Source organism: Mastigoproctus giganteus, chromosome 2 (genome assembly GCF_048544385.1).
Source record: "Mastigoproctus giganteus isolate SK-2022 chromosome 2, ASM4854438v1, whole genome shotgun sequence".
NCBI lineage: Eukaryota > Metazoa > Arthropoda > Arachnida > Uropygi > Thelyphonidae > Mastigoproctus > Mastigoproctus giganteus.
Window position 1 is genome coordinate 58,057,632 of NC_143576.1, and position 15,528 is coordinate 58,073,159.

General features: G+C 36.5%; 1 protein-coding gene across 2 annotated transcripts in view; it reads left to right on the plus strand.

Moving 5' to 3' along the window:
• The first annotated feature begins 6,966 nt into the window (after positions 1-6,966).
• LOC150089315 (lachesin-like) overlaps positions 6,967-15,528 on the plus strand; it is a 758,400-nt gene continuing 749,838 nt past the window's right edge. For both annotated transcript variants that reach the window (XM_090368493.1, XM_090368494.1), the window contains exon 1: positions 6,967-7,216. In XM_090368493.1, the coding sequence (XP_090224619.1) occupies positions 7,135-7,216 (82 nt within the window). In that variant the 5' untranslated portion in view covers positions 6,967-7,134. The remainder of the gene's footprint in view (positions 7,217-15,528) is intronic.

The following is a 15,528-nucleotide window of genomic DNA, read 5'->3' on the forward strand; positions in this document are numbered from 1 at the left end:
CTGATGCTGGAGGCGGGCAGCCGAACACAACTGAAAGCCACTGCAAACCGGGAAATTGACACCCTGAAAACGTGGGCAAAACAGAACTACCTAACAATATCACCGACCAAGATATTCTCAATACTCTTCAAGAACTCTCTCGACACCAGAAGGCCACCACAAATCAAAATAGAAGGAACCGCGATTAAATAACTACAGAATTAAAATACCTCGGAATCGAATTGGATAAAAACTTATCCTTTGCCCCACATCTCATCTATCTCCAAAAAAAGATCAAGAAGTACTCAGCCCTCATAGCAAGAGTTACACGGAAAAATTGGGGCTTAAGGAAAAGGATCCTGTCCCTTTTTTACAAGGCTTTGGTACAACAAAGCAACCACGGCTGTCAACAAAAGGAAATTAGAATCAATACAGTGTAGCATCTTGCGCACCATCACAAGAGCGTGCTGCACTGTCAGCTCATATGCAATGCACGCCCTGGAGGGATCACTCACCTGGACTTGGAAATTGTCCGCTGCGGCATGCTATTTCAACTATCAAGAGGGAAAATTTTAACATGTATCGGCTTCACTACCGATCCAACCAACAACAGCAACATAAAGAAAAAACGTCTTATAAACCATCTCCCGCAAACCTGCGGTCCCGATGGGCAGAATCAACTAAAGGCGCCATAACCCGGAAATTCATCCCGGATGTTACCACCAGTCAGCCTGTTTCTTACCGAGGCTCTACGCCACTTTCCTTCTAACGGGGCACGGTTCCTTTAACGCCAAACGTTCGACCCTCGGAATAAAAGAATCACCACTATGCCACTGCAGTGAAAACCAGACATGGACACATCTGATGCATGAATGTCCGCTCTTTGAGTATATAAGATTCCACCTTATAACAAAAATATGTTTCAACCCGAAGGATCGGGAACACCTTGTGCTGTGGGAGGAGGAGCACTACAGAGCCCTCTCACAATTTGCGCACGAACTGTTCACCAGACTACGAGCACTACCGCAACTTCCCTAGATTCGACACTGGAACTCTGCCAACTGGACTTGACAAACAACCACGACTATGACTTTACTGGGTGGGACCTAAGTTCCACGAGTGACACCATCCCACACTGACATCCTGATTATTGGACCAACAGTGGACAGGATCCTATCTCAAGACTGACAACTATTGGACGCGACGCTGTCGTGGACCTGACAAAGCCGCAGCTTTGCTGCATACACGTCGTATTGGTGATCTGAACTGGCCCCTTCTTCTCCCTCATTCCGGCGGGGAGAGGGAGGTGACGGCTTCGTTGTCTCCTCCCCCACTGATTCCACCTGGGGTCGTCTTCCATACTGACCTCATTCTTCCGTCTTTATCCTCCCTCCAATCTTCATTCTCCCCACCCCACCCCACTCTATCTGTACACAAGCGAATGCCCCACACGTCAAAAATAACCGTATCTAAATTACACTGTTCGCCCACCATTTTGGATTTTCCAATTCTAGCACAATATCCCCATGCAATTTTTTTTTTTATTTAGGGCCTAGCCCTAAAAAAAAAAAACTTTTTGAGATATCAGGGCCTAGCCACTGATATCTCAAAAAAACTAGAGGGCAGGATCTGCCAGAGTACAAATTTAAACTACTGGTTACCTGGTCTGCTTCCACGGGGCGAAGTGCGGGCAACGTTTGGTCTCAGCACGGGTCCAGCGGCTAAATGGCCAGAAGAACAACGGTACATAACATTACACACTCACATGATCCACACACTTTTAAATCAATGGCCTTTCCAGTGAACTGGTACACACCCACAAAGAAAGCAACGCGGAGATGGGGAGAGCCACTTGTGCCGTTAGACACCTAACACAATTTACACTACAAACGGGTACAGATATTGTAACATTCAAAGTGAACTTCCAAAGGGCATCTGTTCCATCCTGGAGGAATAAAAACTCTTAATCAATCCTAGAAACAAATGGAGTTATATACAACTTAATGCTTCGATTTTTAAACTGCAGGACAACAGGCAGGAACATAACAAAGCTCAGAAGTTGGAATATTAGGGTCATTCTGGGTCTAGCATAGTACTAGATATGGCAATGTACTCACGAATCAAACCATAGAAAATCAACAATAATGCCGGAATCAATGTGGACTTAGTCTTCGAGAGAGAGAGAGAGAAAAGTCTGGCGATTCATCATCGCTGAAATCCATCATATTTTTGATTCCTTTGTTCTGTTTGGTAATAACTGATGCTTAGCCTCAAAACAGTTCTAAGTGAGCTACCAAAAACTACTTTTAAATGTTGAAGTTCTATAAACTTCTAAAAATGATGACAAGTACTAATTTCAATCGCGCCATTTTGTTGTAGTTAACGGTGAAAAAGGGAATATCCATTTCAGAACTTTTCCCTCTTCCTGAGTCAATGTATTGATTTTTTTTTTCGTTTGAAGGGTGTATTTAATCTCCTTCTGATTATATCTCATATAAATATTAGCAAACTAATTTGTAGGAGGCAATGCCGCAGGACAACAGGCAGGAACCTCGTATATGCTGTTATTATTACAAGTTGTTGGTATATTTAAATGAGAAAAAGTAACTCGATTAGGCTACTGCTTCGGGCTAATAATTAGATCCATTGAATAAGACATCCATAAAGAGTACTCACGGTGTTTACTGATTTCATATCTCCACATTACACTTTGAATTTGAATTTCATGAAGTACTCTAGAACAGGATGACAAATATTAGCATTTTCTTCTATACTGATGTGTATTCAAATTATGTCTTCAGGAAAGATCACTGCCGCTCCAAAAAATATGCCAAATACTATAACAATGTCTGACCCTGCTTTCTTCAATAGACATACTTTATCTAATGTCTCCCACCTAGTATTACAAGCCCTTAGTTTCATGTTGCTCTTCCACTATAGAATGGTCCTTTCAGCCTTCATGATTCAACTAGAAATGGGACATTTTCAGCTAAATTTCACTTATCTCTGGCGAACTGCGACCTTTCTTTTACATGCAGATTGCAATACTGTACGATGAAGATCTGACAAATGGTTCATCATCACGCACTGTTCAAGGTGTTTTTTGACAGACATTCTTCCTCTGAACAAATGCGCGGCGTATTTTATGATAAAAGTTTGTTATGCTAGAACAATTATGTTCACAGACTTCAGTTTAATCAGCTTTAATTCAGATCGATTTACTTGTCACATATTTCGAAGTTCCAAATATACTTCACACACAATTCAAACTAGAGATACTATTGCAGGAATATTATTGCGAGTGATACAACATTACAACTCTTTTATAAGGGGAAAGTAGCTTTATCTATAAGAGAGATTTTTTAATACATTCATCCCCAGACTCGATTTTTTTATTATTATTGAATATTACACCATAATGCCTGGCTTCTAATACTTTCAAATTTATGAGGCTTCTATACATGATCCTCTGAATAATGAGGCTTCTATACACGATCCTCTGAATAATGAGATTTCTATACATGACCCCGTCTACCGTTCGAAATCAGAAAGGTCTTAACTTCTCATTTCTTTGACCCGAAGATAATTTTTAATGTTACCTCGGGATATTTTTCGTCCAAAGTAATGTGTGGGAATTTCTATATATTTATTGGTCAAACCGTGAAACTAAAGAATGTTCTTTCTGCTCACATATAACTTTACCCTCAGGAACTAACAGAAACTGATGCTTGTCTTATAAATCGTGATGCAATTTCGTAATATCCAATAAACACTAATCATCCGACGTTTTCTTAAAACACGAGAAATGCTACGTATATCCTCCACACGCTTCACCCACTCAAAAAAGTACAGTTATATTCAATACGTTTCCTTGGGGTATTCTGTTCCGTTTCTGGAAAAAGCAGTTTACTCGCAGAAACAAAGTCTTTCAACTGTCAACAAAACTGTAAAGCTTCTAGTTTATTAGGAGTTATGTGCTGTTTGGTAAATCATACAATATATATATATATATATATATATTATATCAACGTTCGCAGTTCAAGTGTTATTATTAGAATTTAATGAGATACATTTATAAGGTTCTATAATACATTATCTGTATTATATTGATAGACATTTAACGTAGTTCCATCAATGTGGTTTAGTTCACATTTACATATTAAATTCCTTTGAAGTAAACAAAAAATATTCATACTGATATAATTAGTTTATTTTTCATATATTACACTTTTTGAATCTATATGTGACCATTCTTTATAATCTTTTGCCTTTCAGTTAAATAAAATCTGTATTAAATTATAAGAAACCGATGGTTTCATGTCAGTAATTGGTTTAAATTTTTAGGTATACAAACGATCTGTTTTATTTCTCCTCTAGTACAAAAATGTCTTTTATTTTCGTTATGATTAATTCGCAACAGTAGAAATAATGCAAATACATATGCATTAATAAAACGTTTTTATAAAATTATTAATTAAAGTGTTCTTCATACACGGGATTTATTCTATTTTCCTGTTTCGACTTTACTCCAGTAAACTCAAAATTCTCATTAATTATTTCTTAATTAATGAGAATTACGTCACATTAATTATTTCTTACAATTTCTTTGATTATAGAATTATGGCAACTTGATATCGACTAACTCGACGTACGAAAATGCTATCTTTAAAATAAAATACGTGAACTGTCTGCCAAGTTCATTGCATGCTGTTGTTTTTTGTACTGGATGACTTGGATGAAGAAATACCTGAACTGTGACATATAAATGAAGCTACCTTAGCTGTTTACTTACTCCAGCCATAAACTGGGAATAAACTATACTTTAAGGAATTCCTAAGCGCCACCTATCGTAATTATTTAGATCCACAAAAGCGGTATCTCTTCAGATTCATATTTAAAATATACAGTAAATACTTAGGAAGGGGCGTATCCATGATTTCCGAAAGGAAGCAGTGTCCAGAATATCCGATAAGAAGGCGGATATATACGTATAGCGTTCTAGTGTTGTGTGTGTGTGATTTATTCAACCTCGTATTTCAGGAAATTTCGTTCTCAAATTCAAGAATAGAACTGAATCTTATTTTAATCTGTTAAAAGGAATCAATGTGAGCTAGTGACGTATAATGGCCTAATCTGATGGAGATCCGAGACCCAGCTGCTATAAAAATTCAACATTGCAGTATTTTTGTTGGTTAGAGCTACAGATTCCATTATAATGAAAAATTTATTGAGTAAATGAACTTAAACCTTTCACTCATCCTCTTTAAATAACTCATAGAACGGTTAAAAATAAACATACAGTGTACACCTGTTTTCTTGTATATGATAATTCAATTTATAATCAATTTAAAACTTACAATAATAGTAACTAATGCACGCACTTTGGTCATTAAGGACGCGCACTATACAGAAATTAGAAAGATTTACATTGTCATGAATAACTCACGTCATATAATTGGTCTTTAAATTCAAAATTATTATCTCAGACGTGTTATGCATCTCTGTAAAATGTCCTGAAAATGGTTAGAGAGATTTTCTTTTTTAAAACTTTGAAGAAATAAGAGTTACCAAACTATTGCATGAAGAGAAAATGAAGCATTAGTTTATCATAAATACAGTCACAGTTTTAGAGCAGATCTTTTCCAAAATTTCAGTTCTAGTAATAGCATTTCTTTGGTCGACGAAAAATCCTAAAAATTAACACTAAGCTTTATAAGCTGTACAAAAATTAAGAGACAGACCAAATCAACGCTCAGTTTATTATGAAACATTAACGTATGCACTGACCTTTCATAAACTGCACCCACGTTTGCTGTTTATTACTTCACTTAAAAAGTATTCTGTTCAATTTAACTTACATTCTCTTCAAAATATTCTTAAACCTCACATTTTTGTAATAATATACTGATTTTAAGTCAAATAATGCTATTATAAGAGGTTGATCAATAAACGTAGATGGAATGCTATTCTAGTTATTTTACTATTGAAAAAAAAAGCATACGCATACTCTCCTTGGGAATCAAATAGATGCATGAATTATTCGGTTTCTGTTTGTCAGGAAAGCTATAATAATTCGATCTTGAACCGTGATGCAGTTTCGAAATAGCAAAAGTAAGCTGGAAACGCAATCTTTACAATGCACCCAAGTTTACGATGTCTAAAAATGATAGCAAACTTTACCGATCTGATATTCTTGATCCTTCAAGTTTCTTCGGCGTGCCTATCTCTGCTCTCACCTTTAAGCGAACTGCGGAAACAAACAGGAGTGCGAAACCAGTAAAACAGAAACCGCAATATGCACCCAGTATTTTTTTACTGTAACTCTGTTACAATACGCTTCGTAAGGGGAAAAAAAATATATAAAAAGTCTCAAATGTCTCCATGAATTTACCATAATCGTTATACTCAAATTCTTCGTAATTGCTGCCTATCAGCAAGGCTGTCATTCGGACCACCATCACTTCGTGCAGATGACGTAATTATGCAACGTACTCTTTAACCGTGAGCTCATGCATAGGTTATTATTCTGCCTTACCTGAGAGGTAAAAAAAAGCCGATCTAAAAAACAAAATTTTTGTCGCATATATCACATTAAATCCCCTTCTCAATTTCGTTCTGACAACTGACCGATTTCCTTTCTCACCTAGTGATGCGTGAATTGAACAGCGCTACCTCCAGATTTAATTAATTCCTCTTTATCTCCTATTACACTTCCGCCAATCACAGAGTAATGCTTATTAATCGCCTTGCTGCGATATCTGATTTCTGTGAAACGGCTTAGATCCACCAACACCACCTTTTATCGGATTGTGCGCACTGGCGGTTATTTGGTCGGTCGCACGAGAGGGGCGCGCATGCCGCCACACAGTGTTGAAGGGTGCCGGCGGAAGGCTTCGTCGAACGAGATAGAATACGCTCTGCGGTGTGCTGTGAGGTTTGAGCTGCGCACGTCGCGTTTCCTATAAAGATCCAAATACGTCTCAGCAGACGTACACACACACACCGAGTCAAGACGGCAGTCATTGGCGGCTTGGCTCGGCAGGAATAGGAAATCTCCTTTGACTTTGTGGCTCTGTTAGTCTGTCATTTCTCCGGCTGACTAGTGTGGGACGCCTGTATTCTTTTCGCTTTCTAGTCTTCCACCCCAAGAAAGACATGGGGCAATGGGTTTATGTTCAGTCATGCCTGGTTGTGTTGAGTGTATCTTCCGTATGGCCACCAGCAGGATATGCCCAAGGTAAGACGTGTTTTCTTCTTTATCTTCGCTCCTAATCAACTTCAGAGGATACCCCTTTGATGTAAATTTGTTTTATGTTTAATCGCCACCAATTGCAAATGTTAATATTCTGACAATGATAAACGAAAGGTAAGAGTTTAGAATAATGTCCACAAACAAATGTTTGTGCAAAGGGTTTGTATAAATAATGATAAATTACTAATGAATTACGGTCTTATAAGAAAACACTCGGATAACAGCGACTGACGAGTTAAGTGAAGTTCAAATATTAAAATTTAACTGAATAAGTAAACTGAATATGGCATGGCCTGAGGAACTTTTAAAATATCTGAAAGAGCATTAAACAATGTTGTTCGATAACGTACAGAAGCGATAAATACATTGTTCAAATACATATTCTAATATCTAGTTATCCGATGTTGTTTTTTAGTTGGTTTATAATCAAAAAGTTTGTTCATAATAAGAAATGCATCGATCGCTATACTAGAACAGTACCCAGGCAGTTTTATTTACAGGACTAATGTCGTATAATTGAATTCCTTCGTTTCTAATCCATATGGTGGTATAATTTCACAATAACCACGACGGACCATCAACCAACACTGTGAAGCACCTACACATGGACTGTGTTTACTAAGCGTTCTCGAAATTCGCTATAATCGGAAAACGACGTGCGCAGACGTTTGAAAATGTATTGAGTTAATTGCAGTTGTTTTATTAGATTTGTCGAAATTACGTTACAAATCAACAAACACCAGCAAGTCAGGCAATTAAGGATCTATTTTTGGAGCAAGCTGTCCTCACGGAACTACATTCTCGAAGAGACACGGTAAGAATCACGTATTGTGTAATTAAGGAACCGTTTTGACACCGAATGTAGACAGTATTGACAAATGTGTCTCACCCTAAAGATCAGGTATCGACTTGTATACAAAGGATGTATTTCGAGTGCGGTTCTTTGTATATTAAGGGACTTATTTATCCTTGTTTTGATTATAGTTGTGTGATACTCGTTTGATTATTAGAAATTAGTGATGATTTCTGAATGTCCAAGTTTGATCAATATCAATTAAAACACAGTTACCCCCCCCAAAAAAAAAAAAACAAGAACGCAAACACGCTCTTATTTGTATTTGAATTACAGAATGCTAGTTAAATTACAATCAGTTGCATACAACAGTTCTGATGATTAATAAATAATATTTGATGGCATTTGTTTTCATCTTCTTTATTACAGAATCAGAAAGCTGGGTGACGAAGTGCTGAAGAGTCAAACGTATAGTAGCGGTTGTAATTGGAATTAGTTTTATACAAATGCTTATAGTATAAAAACTCGCAGTCGATTCTTATTCTTAAGCAATAGCGTTGTAAGGCACTAACAAAATATATTCGGAATTTTATACTTATGTCGAATAAAACTTTATCTTCTGGGGGAAAAAAAACAGGCAACAAAGAAAGCGCCAAGGCCATTTCAGGCTACAACAAAGTTGTAAGTAAATAAATAAATAGTAGGGCAATAAGCGAAGTGGTCGCATTCCAAGCAAACCGAAAACTTAAGAGAACAAAGCCGAGTTTAATGTAGTAAACAGTGGAATGCTAAAGATGGACATGGCCTGCAGCAATACATATGACTTCGCTCTGTCAAGAGATGCGTCCGTGTACCTGGTTGTTTTCGAAGAACTTACAGAGAGGGAAAGAGCGATCGAACCTCGAAATTGCCATAAAGTAAAATCCTGTCAACTCCTTATTGGGTGGTTACCTATAAAGGTAAGGAAGGAGCTATAAATATTGGAAGATGAAATCATTAGGTAAGGGCTGGTATGAAAGATGGAGAGAATAGATAATAATAAATGTGAAACAGAATGTTAGGAGAATTTCGCGGGATAATCATATTTTTTCTGTGTGAGAAAAATATTTTATCATTAAAATAGGAAGAATTGTCTGGTGAACGACACGGTAATTCCAAGGTGAAATGTGAGGTTTGCATTTGTTAGAAACTGCCCGACATTTCGATATCTAAATTTACTCACCAACTTTTGAAAATTTTGCATGGATGCGCCAGTACTGGCAGAAGAGCCGTATGTGGATAAAGTTCGATATGTGCCTTCTTAGAGAAGATATCTTGCCCAGATTCGAAACATGAGAAGTTGGTCCGGAAACATAAATAGAAAAATATCCATTTTCTTCTCTTTTTTGTATTGACTGACTTTGCGAAATATTGAATTGTTTGTTGGAATCATTCTAAACGTAGATCAGATTCTCTAAAATTATTTAAGAAAAATGAAACTTTGATTTACGCGAAATTTCGACTCAGGTCGTAGAAATGGTAAAAAGAAACATTACTGATATGCGGTTTTGAAATAAACATTTGCATTTTTAACTTTTTTTTCGTATTGCAGAATTCTACTCAAGCATGAGAGGATCGTGCGATACACTGATCGTGTAATCGTTATACCATTGAGAAAGTGAGCTCAATACATAATCATGAAAATATGATAAACTGTTCATTTACTGAAAGGGAATGATTAATTTCAGTTATAAAGCATATGAAAATTTAGCTATATGTATGTTAATCTTGAATTTATATTCAACTCTCGGTAACTTTTTGAAAATAGAGGTATTCTCTGATATAGTAAGACAATTTGTGAGCTGTTATTTTTCTTTGGGTAATGTCGATCTGTCCACGAACGACGTTAAAGCAATCTAAACGCATAATCAAGAAATAGAAAATCCTAACAACCAATCATTATATGTTGCATCCGGCAAGAAAAATCCTGATTTGTATAACATTTAGACGAATTAAAATTATAATCAAGCGAGAGATTCACTTTTCTTTAACCTGCTTAGCCACGGAGGATTCAGCGAATTCATTTCAAATATAATTCGCACTGGTGTTTAACTGTTTTTAAATTTCGATATTTGTATTTCTTAAAATAAATTAAAGAAATGTACGTTGAATATGCAAATGAATCTCGAAAAACCAAGGCATAAAAAAATATATCGCTCCGATATATATATTTTTAAATTTTTCCTCTCAGGACACTTCACTGCGTACAAAATACTAGCGTTACCGTATTAAAAATGAAGCTGCTTAATAATAATAATAGCTGAGATGGCAGTAATCGTAATAACAAGTGCAAAGAAACTGACTGAAAATGATATCCACAAATCGATTAAAGGATGCAAGTCGTAGGTAGGCAGGTAATGCAGTGCAGTGAACATAAAAGGTGGATGATCCTATTGTGGTTGAAGTGGAGTGACGCTCTGTCAGAAAGGCCGTTTTAAGCTATTGCTAAAAAAAGTTTTCAATGGAGCAGGTTAACCAACTCTTTTTCGATGTCCACACAGCAGGAACTATTGAATATGGGAGAGAAAGAAACGTAAATTTGTCGGAGTATTGAGGATTTAAAGCAATATAATGGTCTACGTTTAAAAAGAAAACAAACCTTCTTCCACTTAAATATCCATACTGATATCGAAATAAATGCTTGGAGAGGAAGTTGCTCCTTTCCCAAATTAATGACCTTATAATGCGAAATACTTCTTTCCTGTTTCATTACCGGGTTTGCATATTAGGTTCTTCACAGAGAACTCTAATAGGTTCTTCATACCTAAATGTCACGTTATTCGAGAGATAAGTAGTCTGGAGTAATTTCAGAGTGCAAGGAACTCAGTAGAGAAGCCTGGTACTGATTCGTGAAAGAACGACAACCGCAATTTTCGTTGTTTAAAACAGCACTGAACGTGGCCTAAGCTGAATGCTATGTTAGGTCGTTCGCTCCAATACCTGGCAACCCGGTTTAACGTGGTGACTGCGCACCAAGTTGTTATTAAAGACATTACTCACTACTACACCTGGGCTATGCAGAGAAGATTGATTTCAAGGCAACTGACAACTACTCTGTTTTCTCTTTCTGTCTTAATTAATGAATTTTAATATCGCTTTTTCGCAGCTCTAAGAATATTAATACTGCAACTGATGGTCTTAGTTCCATCGTTAATACTCTGTACTTTGTATCGAGTATTAACAACGCGATATAGAGAACGTCAGAATTCAAACTGATACTTCATTAAATTCCACATGATAAACCCTTCCAAAATTCGATGGCTTTTTCCGTTAAGTTCTAAGGAACAGTGAGAAGTTTTAATGAGTGAGAGAAAGAGGGATAGAGAGCATTGGGTTTCAGTGGATTTTTTCAGCAAACGATCCACTTTTTATTTAATTTGTACAATGCATGTATTACTGTTAGTAATTTATTATTAATAGGGAAAACTATATACATATCTATAGTGGTGTATACTGTTTTACAAAAAGATAAGTTTAAACTTTTTAGTTTTACCTGAATAGCATTAGAGATACATTCAGGTAAAACTGAGAATTCAGTTGACTAATGAGCAGAATATAAGCAGTGTGGGACATCCTCCTCTTATTGCCCGATTGGAAACTTTTGTAATGTTATGCCCTGAATTGGCATGGTGCTGTTAAAGGACGCCCGTTCTTCTGGAAGTGTGCGTGTGTCTGAAGTAACATATATATTAACTCAACAACGTTTTATAATTAAGGAAATGTTTTATCCTGGTTTGGGGTTCATTTTCAATACTGAAAAGTTCAGTAAACACTTCCAGCCAGCTGCTTCACATAGGTAATAATGTATAAAATAAAATCTGGACAAATGTAGCACAACGTAAAAAATACGGTCGTCCCTAAAGCATACCAAAATCAGTGTTAATCCCACTCTAGTACCGATGAGATCAATGCGGCAAATAATTTTGCTTAATTAAAAAAGTACAGAGCAGCTTTGATATTAATAACTTATTTACACCGTTATTCAGAACCCTGACCCATTCTGGTTTCAGCTGATATTCACGATTTCGAAGACATTAAGATCAAGCAACTAGCAAATATTATGAACTAGAAGTAAAAAAAGCTCTCATCGCATCCATTTGCAAGAGTATTATAACTTTCAACAAATATCCTCTGTTGCAATAGTGGTTATAACTTCCAGCATATGGTTAAGAGAAGACTTTAATCGCCTTCCTCTTTTGTTCACAAAATATTCATATATATATAATTGGGTTCATCTTATACCTCATCAGTAACTCAATAGATAAGTAAGTATGCAGGTAGCGAATGTTTGAATTAGTAATAAATTATACAGAATAAGTTAGAATTTCATTTAGAATATGTGTGCCTTTTTTCAGTTCTGTTGACACCAAATAAGTGTTAATTAAAAGTACTTAAAACTCTTTAAACAGCTGAAATGATAAAACTTTTCCTTTGTGCTGGTTTGCATGGGAATGTCTTCTTCAGTAAACAGAAAACACACCAGCTGTGATGTATTAAGACAACCTAATGAAATGATGCATTATCTGCACCGAGACATCCGTTTACGGTATACTGTCAGAAAGAATTTTTAAACAATTCTTTTTGTTTTTACTATCTCTCTCTGTTTTCAGTATATATCCTAAGAAAATAAGGGCGGCTTAATGCGGGATGGCATTTTTTGATTTTCTCGGCGGATTTAAAGCCTCTCAAGCTCACTTAGAGCAATACGCCTTTCAAGCGAAAAATCAACGTGTACTCTTAAGACGATAAAATTGAGAGACAATTCTGGAAAGAAATAAAGGGAAAAAACATGAAGTGAAAAGTGTTAATTATTGTTTCCCATAGTTTTTCTGTCTTTTAAACAATTAAGATTCCACGTTCATGATCAATTTCTTTTATAACTGAAATTACAATATTACACAGAGCACATTTAAAAAGGGATAAAATGATCCACATCGTTATCCAGAGTAAAGAAAAATACGATTAAAAGAAAGAAATCGGACTACTTCTGCTTGGTCTGACATGTTTGCTTTCTTTCAAACACCCCACTGATTCTCGTAAGTTGCGCTGTAAGAAGAGCGTATGACAAATGGTGCCTTTCTCTTTATCCGCTTTGGAGATGCCAAATATACACTATCTCTTTTGGTCCACCTGGAAAGCAACATTTTTTCTTGTTTTCAGCTGACAAGGTTTCGTTGTCTTCGACCTCGTCAAAATGGGATGGTGTCGTCTAAGTAACTTTATCGAAAGGAATGCAGGTGCAGAACCTGTCCCGATATTCGTTCTCCAATTACTATATCCTTCAAGAAAGTGCTGGTTTAGCAGATAGGCCTTCTCCGAAGGTGCCAACACCTTAAGAGATCGATCGTTTGTTGGCTGTGTAATCAATCTGAGACAACTCGCTCCCTTGGAGATAACGATGACACTTGTCCCCTACTCAGAGTGGCCGTCGGCTTACATCCTCGACCCCGCCAGTAGTAAGCCTCAGCTGGCTGTACCGAACCGATGAACTGTTTGAACCCTTGTCTTATCGCCAACCCCGCACGAGAGAAAATGCTGGGCTACAAAATGGGGTGAAAGTAATCTATTTGTCACTGGAGAGATATAACCCGAGCTGTTTCCCCACTTTTGAAACACTTACACGTACGAAGTGGGGGGGCTACGAAAACTTTTAAGGAGACTCAAAAATTACGCGAAGGGATGTTTACGTTTGCAAGCAGTGCTCTGTATCTCACGTCACTCAGATATTTCTTACTATCGGGAACGGCTCGAAAGACGTATAGTGAGCTTATCGACCGCAGATGTTACACAGAGAGAGGCGTCTTAGAGATTGTAAAAACTGAAATACATAAGGGTGCTTTTCACCACCAGATGTATAGCGAGCGATAGAAATTTTTCCCTTGCAGATATTTATTATAATTTAAGTCGAATAGTTGCGGGACATTTAACTTTCACATGGCCAACATAATCCATTGTAAAAACAGACACATGGCTCCGTATTTCGTGTGTATATCAACATCTATTCCTCGCTTTTTGTAGCTATAATTCTGAAAGACGCTGAAACCTAATCTTATCTAGCAAGGCACAATACAAGTTAGGCCATTTTCTCGGCAAGATGAACTTAGCATATTCACTGACATTACTGGTAAGTAGTTGATACAGTTGTTTAGTGAGAATTTGACGATTATCACAAATTGAAGAGATATTGCCCCTTTTTAAAAATGAAACTAGTAGGATCTTACTTCGCTTGGAATTAAGCACTAAATTATCTTTGCATCCGTAGCCGAGTGGTCAGGAGCGGGAGTACAGTAGCACATGCTCTTTGAGTAGGCCGGGGTTAAACCCTGACAGCTAAATACGGTTAATCTGCTAACTCGCACTGGACGAAAGTGGCGGATTATGGTCCACGTCCCTCAACATGAATTGTTGAGCAGCATTCCATCCTGCAGTTGAGTGATAATGGTTGAATTTTTTTTATCTTTGCATAAAGCTTAAATAGGTGTGGGATACAAATATTAAAAATGTTAGAGATCTAATGTAATTTACAAATGATGGTACATGGTGATTATCTATGAGTCTTAGTTTGAAAGCCATGTAATCAGGAGTAGTTATCAGGTCTGTATCAGTCTGATGACAGGATTCAGTAATGGTTGCGAAATGCCAACTTTTATCAAATTTACTATTATTTGCTAACTTGGAATTGCTCACGGGGTATACGATTGTTCCAGCACATATTTCAAATATTGTTTTAACTTTTTCATTAACCGAAAGCTATTGCTCCTTAGATAAAATCTTTCCTTCTAGTTTTAGCCTTTATTCTAGCCATTTAAGGGAAACAAATGAAAAGTAATAAGTAAATTTTATTATTTTTCTCTAAAAGAGAACATGAATGTATGTGGCCTCACGAGTTCCTCTTTTATTTCATTTTTTTATTTGTGCAAACATTCTTATAAAATTTTACTTCATTAGTGCGTCCTAATATACTGAAACTTTTCTGTGATCCCTCTTAAGGGAGGGCTCTGGTTCTCATAAGGATATCTTGCTCAAATCATAAATAATCAACGCAAATATTTTCTAGTGAATGCCATTGTACTCAAAATGAAATTTCCTTTAAGCATAAAGACACGATTAGGTGTAGAAATCATAGGAGAAATAACGTGTTTCTACTAAGATAAGTAGAAAAATATGGATGACAGAACTTTAAAAAAAGCTTATTCGCTTGTATTTGCGATATATGCAGTTGATAACAAGGAATTAACAGGTAATACAGAGCTAAGTAGTATCTTATTAGGAATGCGGACGAAATTTTGTAGGTTCTTAAATACGTTTCATTTTACACATGTATTTATGTGAAGATATTTAAGATGGTTGACGGGAAAACAAAAGAAATGTGACTGCAACGGTCAAATTCATGTTTGTAGTTGTTAAAAAACACTTCGGACTTATTATAGCATTTCATTACTTTGATTCTAGGACCAATCGCCAT